The 14702-nt window shown below is 49.5% G+C and overlaps 1 protein-coding gene across 1 annotated transcript in view; it reads right to left on the reverse strand.

Annotated features, from left to right (window-relative positions):
- The window catches only part of CCDC69 (coiled-coil domain containing 69), a 35418-nt gene extending 22358 nt beyond the window's left edge, over nt 1–13060 (reverse strand). Inside the window, exon 1 of the mRNA XM_070374653.1 lies at nt 12867–13060. Coding sequence (XP_070230754.1) covers nt 12867–12914 — 48 coding nt within the window. The 5' untranslated portion in view covers nt 12915–13060. The remainder of the gene's footprint in view (nt 1–12866) is intronic.
- Nucleotides 13061–14702: the final 1642 nt, after the last annotated feature.

The raw sequence follows: 14702 nt of genomic DNA on the forward strand, positions 1-14702 counted from the left end.
AAAAAAAAGAAAAAACTCTTGGATTCTAAAATCACCCAGATCTGGATTCAAACATTAAATTTAACACTGTGTGACCACACTGCCTCTCCAAGCCTTGATTTCCTCACAAGGTTATTTTAAGGATTAGCTAAGATAAAGCACCTATAACTCCATAATTCTAACAGCTCAAACATGGCATGATGACTTTTATCACTTTATATCTCAAAAAGCATGGCAGGATCTAAGACCACAGTGCTTTGCTAGACTGCTTAGGCTGCCACTGGCCTCAGGTTGCCTGAAATAAGATCATAAAGCTCATGATAAACTTCTCCCAAACAACCACCATGGAAGGTGAAAAACTCTTCTCCACTAACAGCTTCCAGACCTTAGGCAGGACACGGCCTCGTGCTTGAGTCTCCAGATCCTGACAGCACCTCTGCCCCCAGGATAACCATCCAGAATCAAGGCATTCAAGACTCATCTTAGGACATCCCTGGGGGTCCAGGTCCCTGCAATGTGGGGATGTGGGACACCCCAGCTGGAGAGCTCAAGCCCATGATTTCACAGGCCACACCTAGGGCCCAACTCCACAGAATAAATAACTATTTGAAAAATAAAATAAATATTTTTAAATAATTAAAAAAGACTCATTATAATAGTCCTCATGCTACTGTTCTCTCTATTAACATTTAAATATTGATAAACATCTTTTTCCAAATATAGGGGTAATAAAGAATACACATTTATTCACTTTTGGAATTTATATATATTCTCTTACCTCTCATTTTTTTAAATATAAGCATTTACTACATGGCATTAAATATTTTATAATTAATTTTAATGACTTCAGTATGATGAATTTAATCATTTAATCAATAATCTACTGTTGAATGGACTTCCCTGGTGACTCAGATGATAAAGAATTCATTTGCAATGTAGGAGACCTGGGTTTGATCCCTGAGTAGGGAAGATCCCCTGGAGAAGGGCATGGCAACCCAATCCGTACTCTTGCCTGGAGAATCTCATGGACAGAGGAGCCTGTGGAGTCTGTGGGGTTGCAAAGAGTTGGACACGACTGAGTGACTTACACTTTCACTTTCCACTGTTGAATATTTACATTATTTTCATTTTTAAATTTTCAAATCATGCCTTAGGGAACATAATGATTGTAAGACTTTTACACATCTAAAGTTACTGTCTCTACACTTCAAAAAGGCTCTACCAATTAACTAACCTACTAGTAGCATACAGAAGGCCAGTTTTACTACAACTCTGCCAACATGGACTAGTGTCTTTTTTTTTTTTTAATGTTGATCAATTTGCTAAGCCAAAACCAAACCAAAAACAACCTACTGTACTCCTGGCCCCAACAGGCACAACCATGTGTTCAACACCATCCCAAGTTGCTCAAGACCATCCCAGCATGACATATGGTCGATAATTTCTCAGGCCTCCAGGCCCAGCTCATATATAATTTCTACTTGGTCTCTCCCCAGGGCTGAGTTAGTTCCTATCAGCAGGCCGGTTCAAACACCCATGCGATTAGTTCCCCAGTTACCCGTGCTTCTGTTAATCCAAGGGGGCTCCTTGAGGACAGGGACCAATTTTGAAACTGACTTTGGATTTGATGCCTGTTGTGATGCCCAGACAGTATTTCTAGGGATTTTGAGGCCTAATAGAAGGTCTCCTGTTTCAGGACTATCTGAAGCACTTGCTTAACACAGCTCCCAGGCCCAGCTCTGGACCTACAGAATCGGAGGGTGTATGTGCGGTCTGGGAAGCTCCGATCTACCACCCCATCCAGGTGATTCTGAGGCTCCTGAAGACACATAGCCCAGGACTGAGCAGGAATCAATAAGCAACTACTGCATGGAAAATTCCCACGGCGGGGCCTTGGCTGCTTTCTCCTCAGAGGTCATGGAGCAGAGTTCACTCTACAGTGGGCAGGGACGGGAGCTGGGAGGGGCTCACAAGGATTTCCCCTGCCAAAAGCAGAGTGGGGCAGGCCTCAGGCTGAGAGGGTCATCCGGCTGAGCTCTGGAAGCGGGCTGGAGGCTTCCTGTGTCAATGGAAACTTGGGAGAAGAACACTATGAGGTGGCTGCTAGCAGCACAGAATGGACCTGGGAGGAGGGGAAGGCCAGCACACCCAGGTCTCAGCTTCACTGTGTGACTTTAGGGAAGTGCTGTCCCCTCTCTGGACCCTCTTTGATGGGTCAGGGTTGGAACAGAGGTTCTTCTCACTCCTTATGGGCTCCAGGGCAGCCCTTTGACCAGGAGGGCTGGAAACAGGGCCTCTCCGTCTTGGGAACATGCACAGTTCTGGGGCCCAGCTCCTTGCTAAGGACCAGAGCCCTGCTCTGGGGTCAACCGGAGGTAAACCTGGTCTGTGGCAGAACATGGTTTCAAACACAGAGTCCAGGCAGAGCAAAAGGACAGCACCCAGAGCGGCGGGAAGAGCAGCAAGCTTGGACTGGTCCTGGCAAGACCCCCTCAACCTTGCTTGCATTTTGGAGGGTAAATTAACAGGAGGGACTAGTAATGGTTGATCAGGCTTGAAAAATAAAAAATGTGAAAAACAAAGACTCTGGACTCTGGACCACCATGAGGTAAAGGCTGCTAGTGTGTGGCCCACAACCTCAGAGGACAGGATGGTGACCAAGGACTAGAGGTTTTAAGAAGCTTTAGTGCGACATGAAGGATCTCAGAATGGTCCCAGAGATAGGCTGCTGTCTTGGAGGGTGGAGTGGGCTGGCAGTAGTGAGCTCTCCATCACTGGTAGCATGCAAGAAGCAAACTTCATTTTGCAGGTTGGACTGACTGATCTCAGAGGTCCCTAAACTCCAACAATCCAATTCTGTAAGATATCCTTGACGTTTAAGAAGTAAATATCTCTGTTAAACAAAGTGTTTAGCTAGTGCAGATGGTATGAAAGACCCATCAATAGTATCAGAGTCTCAGTGGGCTCTGCTGAGTATTATTCAAGTTGAATTCAGGGTGAACTTTCATAGTCTTATACTAAAGCATCAGGAACAGACTCCTCAACTTCCCTCAAACTTGAGCTGGGAATTTCTTACACCATGAAAGACTGAGGAAGGCAGAAGCAACTTGGATAGAAGCTGCCCAGCTATTCTCTCCTTCCGGGATCCTACCAGGATGGAAGTCGAACCCTGAGGATGGCACAGCCTTTCCTGAAGACACTTGGTCTCACCTTGCTTTAGAGACCATCATGCGATCATCCTTTTCATGGCCCTTCAGGCATTGTGCATTTCTGACTGAGTGGTGTGATTTATGGCCTCATTATCCCTGACTAGCTTAGAGAATTTAGTGATCAAAGGACCCTTGAGAGTTCACCAAGCTCCTCCACTGTCCCCATAAACTGCAGACCTGGATTCCCTTGGCCGTGTAGTTCTGTCCAGCTCCTTGGCTGTGGAAGGCTTACTGGGACCCAGAAGATAGGGTTGGAAGGGATCCTGTAAACAGCTTATCCAATCCCCACCTTCTATTTCCAGATGGAAAAACTGAGGCCCGGAGGTGGAGTGGGCAGGGCCTGTCAGAGGGGCCACAAACCAGGATCAGAGCCTCCTGGGAGTCCAGACTTAAGCCAGAGCCCTTCCCTTTCCTTCGTGCATACGCCAGATTGATCCAAGTAATCCAACATTTAGGGAATTCTGAGCCTCAAGGGACTCAGGTCACACTCCTTTGCAACATCAGAGCTGCCTTTCCGGTGTCAGGACTCGTGCATGGGTGGGGCCCTGGTTTCGGGATCTGAACAACCACAGGCAGAGCCCATTGGCTGAGGGTAGAGGCAGGAAGGAGGTGGGGGCGGAGACCCAAGGGGCTCCCTCCAGGGCCTGGGGTGGAGGAAAGGCGGGGCCTAAATGTTCAGAGCTGTTGAGAAATGTTAGCCTTCACACCCAGAATACAGAGGCTCAGAGGTAAGAATACCACAATCACTGGCCTCAGCTTCCACATCTCTAAGATGGGCAGAAGTATTTTGCCAAGTAATGCCTGAACGTGATTTTATTTTCACGCAGCCAGGACAGCTAAAGATTTACTTTGACTTGTTCATTTTACACATTACAGTGTCAAGCATCACCCAGTACCTGCCTGGGACACACCAACGTGACCACACCACCAAATGAAAGGCAGGAGCAACCGCAGGTTCTTCCCGGCTGTGTCAGGAGGCCCTGCCTATTCTCCAAACACCTGCAATGCCCCCAGAACACCCCAAGTCAGGGGCGGATGTGGTCTCCATCCCTCCTGTCTGACCAGGCGATGAAAGGTCTCAGGGGAGGACAGAACCACTTCCCCCCAAGCACCTGCTGAGACCGCCCAGGCCAGACAGTGAGCGCAGGGCCCAGCCCCTCCTGCACGGATGAGAGACTGAGGCCTAGGGAAGGGTTTCCAATACACCATAGCCCTTCCTTCCTCCCTACAGCCCACCTTCTCCTGTCCTGTATCAGCCTCGCATGGGTCTGCCTCCTCTGATCTCCTGGGAGGGGCCAGAGCTGGCAGAAGCACTCAGCAGCATTTCTGGCATTTGGGTCAGCCGATCAGGGAGAAGGACCCTGAATTAGCAGGACAGAAAGTGGTGTTAGTAGCCACCACGGGAGAAGAGACAGGCTGAGGACGCAGACACACGGCCGGATATCCGCCTGTCTCACCAACCCAATGGGAAACCCCGCAGTGTGAGTCCAGAGTCAGGGCCCTGACTTGCTACTTGCTTGCTGTGTGACCTTGGGGGAGCACCCTCCCCTCTCTGGGCTTCTGTTTCCTCCTCTCTCTGGCATGGAGTTGGGCAATGGGATACATCATGGCCCTTCTAGCCTTGATATGCTATGGACGCAAAAGAAGCGGCAGAGTGAGTTCATTCTGACACCTCACCCTCCATCAGTCCTGTCATGCTAGCTGGTTCCCAGCACAGCAGGGCTGGTGGCTGCACACACTCAGCGATCAGCCCCCTCATGCAGAGGGCTTCTCTGCAGGACAAGGCAGGAGGGGTACTTGCTCAGGAGGGCCTGCGGGGGGAGTGTCCTGAACCCTTCAGACCACCCTCTGTTCTTGAGCAGCCCCTGTGGGGAAGCTGTAAAAGGGGGGACTGGAGTGCCTAGAGAAGAGGAGGACATAGCCCAGCAGCCACCACGCAAAGTACAGGCGGCAAGCGCCCTGCCTCAGAACTGCCAGCAGAGAAAGAGGCATCCATTAGTGAGGACGACGGCCCCTGCAGGGTGCTTGGGGCAGGGTCACTTAGAACAGGGAAACACTGGAAACCAGCCTCACATCTACAATGGGGCATTGGCTCCATATCCATACATGACACTATGCAAGGCCACTCATCTGTTTAAAAAAACAAAGTAGGTATTTACCAACAAAGGTGGAAAGTTGTTTGGTAGAATATCAATAGCAAAATAAATGATTTCTATGGTACAAACATGCAGAGGAAAAACTACCTAGAAAAGCACACACCAAGGGCAGTCAGTCATCATCTCTGGAGAAAAGACTAGAATTACTGTGGTCAAGGAGGGGGAGCCGCAGTTTTGCCTAAGTTCTTAGAATTTTTAAAACAACGGAGTATTCAAGTTTGACTCATGTACAAAGAAATGAACAGCAGACAGAATCAATACCTCTCTTGGAACCTAAAAGCAGCCAAGGGCGTCATTTTACAGGTGGGGAGGTCAAGGCCTGGGTAGCGATCACACAGCAAGTTAGTGAACCAGGAAGGACTAGGATCCACTCTTGACCCCCGGCCCAGTGGTCTTTCCCCTGCAGATGCTGCAGCTGGTCTGAAAGCACTGGGGCCGTGTCCAAGCACCTCCTTGTGTGCCGTGCTCCCTACTTTGCTGCCAAAGAAGAGGCACTGGGTCTCCCCTGCCCATTTCAACCGGTGGCCAGGTCAGGAAGGGGTTAGAGAGGGTGGGGAATTAATAAAATATATACATCTCCTAGGGCTGCTGTAACAAATTGCCATGCAGTTGGTGACTTAAAACAACAGAAATTTCTTCTCTTCCAGTTCTGGAGGCGAGAAGTCCAGAGTCAAGGTGTCAGGTGGATCGGGTCAGTCTGGAGGCTCTGAGGGAATTTCTGCTCCATCCGTCCTTCCTAGCTTCTGGTGGTCGCAGCAACCCTTGGCGTCCCCTGGCTTGCAGACGCATCACTACCATCTCTGCTTCTGTCAGCACATGGCCTTCTCCCGTGCTTCTCTGTCCACATTCCCTTCCTCTCACAAGGACATCAGTCCTTGGACTAAAGCCCACCATCCCCCAGTATGACCTCATCTTGACGGATTACATCTGCAAAAGCCCTGTTTCTAATAAGGTCATACTCACAGGTCCTGGGTGTACATGAGTTGGGTGGGGGGACACTATTTAGCCCACTACAGGTAACTTTTCTGATGTCACAGCTGTTTCCTCAAGGAGGGGGGTAGAGTTCACAGGGTGGAGGAGGAACGACAAAGTTTGTTGTACACTCTGAAAAAGAACTTCACTCCCGGGGAAGAAGAATTGGAAGTAGGCCAGTCTGTACATCACTTATCTGGGGAGAAAGCATGGGATGTGGGATGTGTGGGATGGATGTATTATGAGGCGTTTGGCCTAGATATTCTGGAAGATTCAGTCTTGAAAATAAAGTGACACAAGATAAATGATTTTTAGGGATTCACATTTACCTGGTGAGAGAAGTCACATGGCTTGTCTGCAGGTGATGGAGAGATTTAGATGTATCTATGCTAAAGATGGATGGATTTTTCTCATTTTCTCTTGCTCGTTCTCTCTGCCTGCGGTGGAGTCCTGGTTCGTCCCTCTGTCAGACCTATATATGTCACAGCACATACGTATGAAAGCTTGTATTGGCTTTAACTGGGATGAGAGGACATTATATTGTGGGTTGGGCAAAAACCAGGGCTTCCCTGGTGGCTCAGTTAGTAAAGAATCTGCCTGCAATGAGGGAGACCTGGGTTCAATTCTTGGGCTGGGAAGATCCCCTGGAGAAGGTGAAGTCTACCCACTCCAGTATTCTAGCCTGGAGAATTCCATGGACTGTATAGACCATGGGGTAGCAAAGAGTTGGATATGACTGAGTGACTTTCACTTCACTTCATACCTAGATAAAGGTCTAAATTACTGAAGCTACATAAAAGATCATGGCATCTGGTCCCATCACTTCATAGCAAATAGATGGGAAAACAGTGGAAACAGTGACAGACTCTATTTTTTTGGGCTCCAAAGTCACTGCAGATGGTGATTGCAACCAAAAAATTGAAAGACGTTTGCTCCTTGGAAGAAAAGCTATGACCAACCTAGACAGCATATTACAAAGCAGAGACATTACTTTGCCAACAAAGGTCCATCTAGTCAAAGCTATGGTTTTCCCAGTAGTCATGTATGGATGTGAGAGTTGGACTATAAAGAAAGCTGAGCACCGAAGAATCGATGCTTCTGAACTGTGGTGTTGGAAAAGACTCTTGAGAGTCCCTTGGACTGCAAGGAGTCATTCCTAAAGGAAATCAGTCCTGAATATTCATTGGAAGGACTGATGTTGAAGCTGAAACTCCAATACTTTGGCCACCTGATGCAAAGAGCTGACTCATTTGAAAAGACCCCAATGCTGGGAAAGATTGATGGCGGGAGAAGGGGATGACAGAGGATGAGATGCTTGGATGGCATCACCAACTCAATGGACATGAGTTTGAGTAAGCTCCAGGAGTTGGTGATGGACAGGGAGGCCTGGCATGCTGCAGTCCATGATGTCACAAAGAGTTGGACACAATTGAGTGACTGAACTGAGCTGGGCAAAACTCACTAGCTTAGAAGCCACATACACACGAGTGTCCCCACAGTGTTTGGGACAGGGGGCTCAGTGCCTTGCAAAGGCCATTTTCTTTCACAGACCCTATGTCTAAAATGAGTTAAAAATTCAAGTTTGCTCTACTCCTACGGATCAGGTGTTAGGGACCCTGCATCTTGTGTACCCCAGTCACCCTGATACAAGTGTTTGGCCCCCACCCACCTTCAGAACCCAGCCAAGATGCCATCTCTTCTCTGGAGGCCTTCCCTCCCCCCACCTCTTCCCTTCAACCAAAAGGCACACTCTCCCAGGATTAGGATGATAACACAAGGATACTCATGAATAACAAGGGTAGGAGTGGAGAGTGTAAATAACCAAGTGTCCAAACTGGTTAAAAAAGCCACAGAACATCCACAGAACCTTAGATGGCCATTAAAAATCACATTTCCACAGACTTTTAACATGCGAGACTGCCCCCAGCAAAATATTAGGTATAGGATTGGTCATAAAGTTTGTTCAGGTTTCTCTGTAAGATGTTACAAACTTTTTAGTCACCCCAATAACTATTAATATAATATAATCGTTTAAAATATATCCCTAGTTCTACAAAAATAGTCACACTCACATATAGCATACTAGTGAGGAAAAACAGAAGAAAAATGACACTAAAGTGTACATAGAGGTGATCTCTTCATGGTGGGGTTAAAAACTATTTTAAAATTTCTTTATATTTTACCAAATTTTAAATTTTGCCTCAAACATTATGAATAATCACAATAATTAGGTGTCGAGTGGAATCTTAGTACTTCCTACTCCGAGGTTAGCAACACCTCTTCTATTCCTCCCCGCCCCCCTTCTATTTCTGTCGCAATCACATCTGACCTCTGCTTGAACTCCTCCAGGATGGGGAACTCACTACCCTTCTTCCTGGTGAGTAGAATCTGGCTCCCCTTAGCTTCCCCTCACTGGCCACAATCTGCATTCTGGAGTCAACAGAGAACCAGGTTGCACTCCATGCCGCTTGACAACACTTCAGAGGCTGGAAGGCAGTGGCCAGGCTCCAGACTTTATCTTCACAACCCCAAACGGCCTTCCAAGTACATTCATGGCCGCCTTCTCCCGCATCCCTTTTGCTTTCCTTGGGTCCAATCCAGGTGGTGATGTCCCTCACCTACATTCCCTGCTAACCAGTCAGTGTACCAGGGACTCTACCACATGCATTCTTTCATCTAATCTCAGAACCCTATGACTCAGGAGCTACATCACGTCTATTTTACAGATGAGGAAATCGAGGCATGGAAAACCCAAATTCCTTCCAGGGTCACTTAATGGGTCCACGATGGTGCCAGGACTGAAGTGGCACCTGGCCCAGAGTCTGGAGAGCAGAGTTAATAAATGAATGTGCTCAGGCACTCAGTTGTGTCCAACTCTTGGCAATCCTATGGACTGTAGCCCCCCAGGCTCCTCTGTCCTCGGGATTTTTCAGGCAAGAATACTGGAGCGGGTTGCCATTTCCTCCTCCAGGGGATCTTCCTGACCCAAGGATTGGACCTGCTTCTCTGCACTGGCAGGCGTTCTTTACCACTGAGCCACCAGGGATGCTCCAATAAATGAATACGTGGACTCAGTGCTAAAGCCCAGGCCCTTAGTGTCCACGGTTTTGTTTTGGAATTAGTTGTGCCCATGCCAAACTTCCATGTCTTTCACTTCTGTATCTCTGCCTCTTTCACCTGGCCTGCTGCCTGGAAGCACTCATGAAGGGATACTGACCCCAGAGAACCTGTTGCCCGAGGCCCCGCTCTGGAGCAGTACTGAGCCCAGGTCTCAGGTGTGGTGCTCAGGGCTGTGGCATGGGGGCCAGAGCCAAAGCTCTGAACCCTGGGCCACACGAGGCACATTCAGAGGGTTGACCATGAGGCGCTAGGTCTCCCTTCCCACCTTGGCCCAGATGGGGCTGGTAACTTTTGGGGGATGGAAGGGCCCTAAAAACCTCCATGTCATCCTATAGGCAAGTCCACGGAGGGCTTGTTTCCTTGGCCACGCCCTCTCTGTCTGGCCTTCTCCCACATCCTCCTGATGTGGCCACAACAGCCATAGTCTTTGTTAAAAAGGGTTTAGGAAGGACCATATCACACAGATGATTCTTCAGTATCTACACCCAACCTGCTAGGGATCTCCACTCATTTTTTCACCAGGATTTCAACTTGTCACCAAAAGTCCCAGTAACACTTGGCCCCAGGTCAGGCCTCTCAGTGGGGTCTAGGACAGCTGGCCAGCTAAGGCTACTGGCACTGCCAACCACAGGACTCAGCAAACCCTTAGGGCCTGGCCCCTGGAAGGGACCTTGAGAAGTCCTAGTGGTCAAGCCCCTATCCCTAGCTGGGCAAGTCCCCCCTGAAAGCCCTGGCCTCATTCCTCACGGCTGGCCACTCCCACTCTCCGCAACCAGCACCATCACTCTGCTTCTTCGGCTCAGCTTCCACTCAGGCTGTCCTCTCTGCCTCAACTGGGTCATTCCTACCAAACCTTCATCACCCAGCCAAGGCATGCCCAGCCCTCAGCCAAGAGGCCATCCTGTGTCTCTCAAGGATAGATGAGATACTCCTGCTGCACACTGGGTTAACTTCTAGTCCAGCTCTGATATGGCCCTTATTCACACTCAAATATTTAGGAGGCACCAGCTCTGGGCTCTGTGCAAGGCAGTAAGTACCAACGGGGAGGGCAGAAAAACCAGGCTCCATTACATGGTTTGGCTACCAACCTACTGAATGACATCACTCCTCCCTGAACCTCAGTCTCCTCATCTATAAAGTGGAGAAGATCCCACAGCTCAGCCTGACTTCCAGGCTTTAGTGAGGTCGGCAGGATGTGAAAGTACCCTGTAAACTGCCATTCAGGGTGAGTCATTGTTGTCGTGACTTGAGCCTCCGGGGGTCTGAGCTCATTTTTGTACATCCCATCCTCAGAGGTTTCCTCTCTCCTAGGGGGCTGACAACCTGCTGGGGGTGAGCTTGGACGTTTAGGCCTTTTAGGGGTTGTCACCTGGATGAGAAACCAGGCAGAAGCATAGCACAGAGGGATGGAAACTACCATGAACTTTAAACAAAATCAGCTTATAAATCCTGCCACTCAGGGGCAGGAGCCTGGCACTGACGGGGCAGAAAGGCAAGCCAGGCTGCTCTGAGGCAACAGGGCAAAGGCTTTAATGCCAAAGGGCTTTGGAATCAACAAGAAGCCACTGGAAGCACTGAGTAGGGGCAGAGACAAAGGACACGGGGCTTGGGGATTGGGAATTTGGGTTCTGCTCTAAGTTGTTCTCTGACCTCAGTCAAGACCCTTCCCTCTCCAGGCTTTAACCTCCCAGCTGCATGTTGCGTGCATCAGCACAGGTGGTACCCAAGGTCCTTTCCCTCTGGGATAGTCTCTGCTGACTGTACTTGCCCTTCCTTCACAGCTTGGGACAGGGGGTCCAGTTCAGGCTGTGCCAGGGATGGACAGGGACAGCTGGCAAGGCTCTCAGACAGGCAGGGGAATCCTTGCTCACTGTGGGCTCCTTTCCCAGACTACCGAAGAGTCAAGGCCTGGAACAGGGCTACTCCAGTCTCTTCCCGCCACCGAGTAGATGGAATTCACCCTTGGCGGACTTTGCAAGCTGAGTGGTTAACACAGGTGCAGAGAACACAGGCTCTCTGACTCCTAGAAATCACCCTGCTCAAAGCCCTCCCTGTCCATATAGAGGGAGAAACTGAGGCACAGAGAGCACTATGGGCATGTTTGTGGCAGAGCCAGGATTAACACTGAGAATCGATCAACAGCTTTGTTATAAGTCTCAGGCAGGTCTCAGGTGTATCTGTTCATCATCCCATCAGCCAGACTTCTGCTTCCACGGATGGAGGCAAGCCTCAGTTTCCCTCTTGGAGCCAGGAAGACAGGAGGGCTTCTGGGTCAAAGCTCCATGAGGTATTTTGAATTGGGAATTAAGGAGGAGCAAGGATAAGGGGGAAGGCGCTGTACTTGGGACAAAAGTCCTTCTCCCTGGACTAGGCACAGAGCAGAAATAGAATCATCCAGGTTCGGGACAGTACTGCATGCCCAACAGGCAGAAAAGCTTGGGCTCAGGCGCAAGCAAAGCAGCAGAGGCTCAAGTTCAGTGAAAAATTACTGAATAGTGTCACAGTGTGGGGCCTCTCGGGGCCTCAGGGGACTGATCTTCAAGTTCCTAGGACCACCTCTTCCCACCTGACTGAAGTAAGAAGAAGGCTCAGGACTTGAGGGTCCGCCCTTCCCTCTCTGTGCCTCAGGTTATCCTCTGGCTTTAGGCTCTGACCTTCTGGGCTTGTCAGAACCCAAGGGGCAGCTGGTCCCACTGCTAGAAACCCGAGTAGTGTCTCCTGGGCCCTAACCCAGCTCGGAGGCCCCTTGGGGGAGCGACAGGAAGGGAGGGAAGGGCAGCAGAAGGCCGCAAATCTCCTCCCTGGTCTGCCCCTCCCAGCTCCCCCGCGGACAGCCCACATGCACCGGCTCTAGGGCCTGAAGAGGCTCTAGGCCAGCGCTTGTCAAACTTTAAAGCGTATTGTAGTCACCTGGGCATCTTATTAAAAGACAAGTTCTATTTAAGCACGTCGGGAACACAGCCCGAGATTCTGCAAGTCCTAGGTGATGCCGATGATGTAAATCTGTGGGCCATTCTGCCGCGCAAGTAGCGGCCCTAGAGAGAATCTGCCTCTTAATGGTAGGAAAGCCAAAGGCCCAGAGAGGTCAAGTCAAACGTCCATGGCCACAAAGCGAGCAGCGCCTGACCAACGGAAAAGGGCACCTGCTGCAGCTGCTGCTAGACAGTTCCCACCTCCGCCAGCTGGGATCAGTTGCCTGTCCCGGCCCTGGGGCTGTGTTTGTAAACTCGGCTGCCCCGCGTGGCTCAGCCCTGGATCAGGAAGAGAGAGCTGCCCGGCCGAGCCTTACCCGCCTCCCTGCCTGCCGGCCTCTAAGTGTTCACAGCCCGGCATCCCCAGTACACCCGGGGCGCCCTGGGTCCCCAGCAGCGGAGCGGTTCCGCACCCGCCTTCCTTTCCGAAGGCAAACTTCTCCGCCGGCGCCCTTTACCTTTTTGGGGGGTTTGCAGCAGCTCAGTCTGCTGTGTCCGCAGCCCATCCTCCTCCGGGGGCTCCCGGACTCCGCCTCCCAACTCTGGGGCCCCCGGAGAACCCTGCCGTCCAAGCCCCGCTGCCCGCTTGGCGCCCGCCGGCCGGGGCAGCCGGCGAGACCCTGAAACTGAACCTGGAAGCGCAGACTTGAGCCGGAGCTGGGGCGGCCGTGTGCCGTAAATACCCGAAAAGCAGGGCCTCAGGGAAGCCCGTGGGGCTCGCTGCGCTGCCGCCTGAGACAGGTGATCAGAAACTTAGTAAATGACAGAAAACCCGAGAAAACTCGGGTCAGGGCCGAAAAGGTCCCAATGAACAATGGATTTCTTTCCAGACTCGCAGCAGAGAAAAGGCTAGGAAAAAAATTAAAACAACTATTTAGTAAACACAACAGCTATCATTTTTAAAGAGTTGCTTCTGTCCTGGCTTCCTTGCACATATTATTTCTGTTTCTTGCCATCTCCTTGCCACATAGGTATTATTAGTTCCTCCACTTTACACGTGAGGGAAATGAGGCTCAGCTATGTGATCTGCTTACACTCACCTAACTAGTCAGAACCAAAGCCCAGATAAAAACCAGTTCTAACTCCAGAACCCAAGCTTTCAGCCATTTCCCTACAAATACATAATAATGTGAAAATTAATTGTAATGATCTTTCACTCTGGGTCCATAACTCTTTCCAGCTCACACTCATCTGTAGTATTCTACTGTATCCATTTTGAATAGAGGTTACCAATCACAACAACTCTGTGAGGTAGATAGGCAGATGCAGGGAGAATAAGGGACATACAATGTCAGAACCTAGGAAAAAGAACTTCTGTTTACCCTTGCTTTGTTATTAGCTGAGGTTTCTGGGAGTGGCAATGCAGGGCAACTTTGAAAGTCAGTGTGAGTGTGTATGTTAGAAAATGATACACAGCCCAGAGACACTTGGAAAGATGTGTTGATGAAAGGGACTTACGGTCGGGAATGGAAAAAGAACGTGAGGCCCCAAAAGAACTTCCCCTCCAGAGTAGACCAATCACAGTAGGTTCCAAGAAAGGAAACTGAGGACACAGATTATGTTAGGTCCTTGGAAAGAAGAATAATAGAAGATGGTGATTCACAAAGTGTGGCCTCCAAGTCAACAGCATCAGCACCACCAGAGATCTTAGTGAGAAACACAAATGCTCGGGACTTCCCAGTGGTCCAGTGGCTAAGACTCCACGCTCCCAGTGCAGGGGGCTCTGGTTTGATCCCTGTTCAGGGAACTAGATCCCACATGCCAAAACTAAGAGTTTGCATGCTGCGACTAAAGATCCTGTGAGCCGCAGCTGACTGCAGCTAAATAAATAAATAGAAATAAATATTTACAAAAAGAAATACAAAAGCTCAGACCCCACCCAGACCTACATATCCTGAACCTGAGATGGGGCTCAGCAACCTCTAGGTTCGCAAGCCCTCCTGGTGATTCTGAGCCATGCTCAAGTGTGAGAACCACTGCTGCAGAACATGCTGAACAGGTAATGAGGAAAGAGTGTCTACTTAAATTATCAGTGACTGTGAAGCAATGCTCCTGATTTACTAAAAATCCAAACCAACAAACCAGCAAAAGACTAGAACAATCTAAATATCCAAGAAAAGGAGCTTGATTAATAAATTATGATATATCCATGACTATCATGTAACCTGCTAACATACTGATAAGGATAAAGTTTTAAAATGTCACACAATGTAAAAAATTCATTCTTATTAAAAAAAAAAATTGGACTTCTGTGGTGGTCTAGTGCCAATCAATGCAGGGGACACGCTTCAATC

This window comes from Bos mutus, chromosome 7, assembly GCF_027580195.1.
Source record: "Bos mutus isolate GX-2022 chromosome 7, NWIPB_WYAK_1.1, whole genome shotgun sequence".
In the NCBI taxonomy this organism is placed as follows: domain Eukaryota; kingdom Metazoa; phylum Chordata; class Mammalia; order Artiodactyla; family Bovidae; genus Bos; species Bos mutus.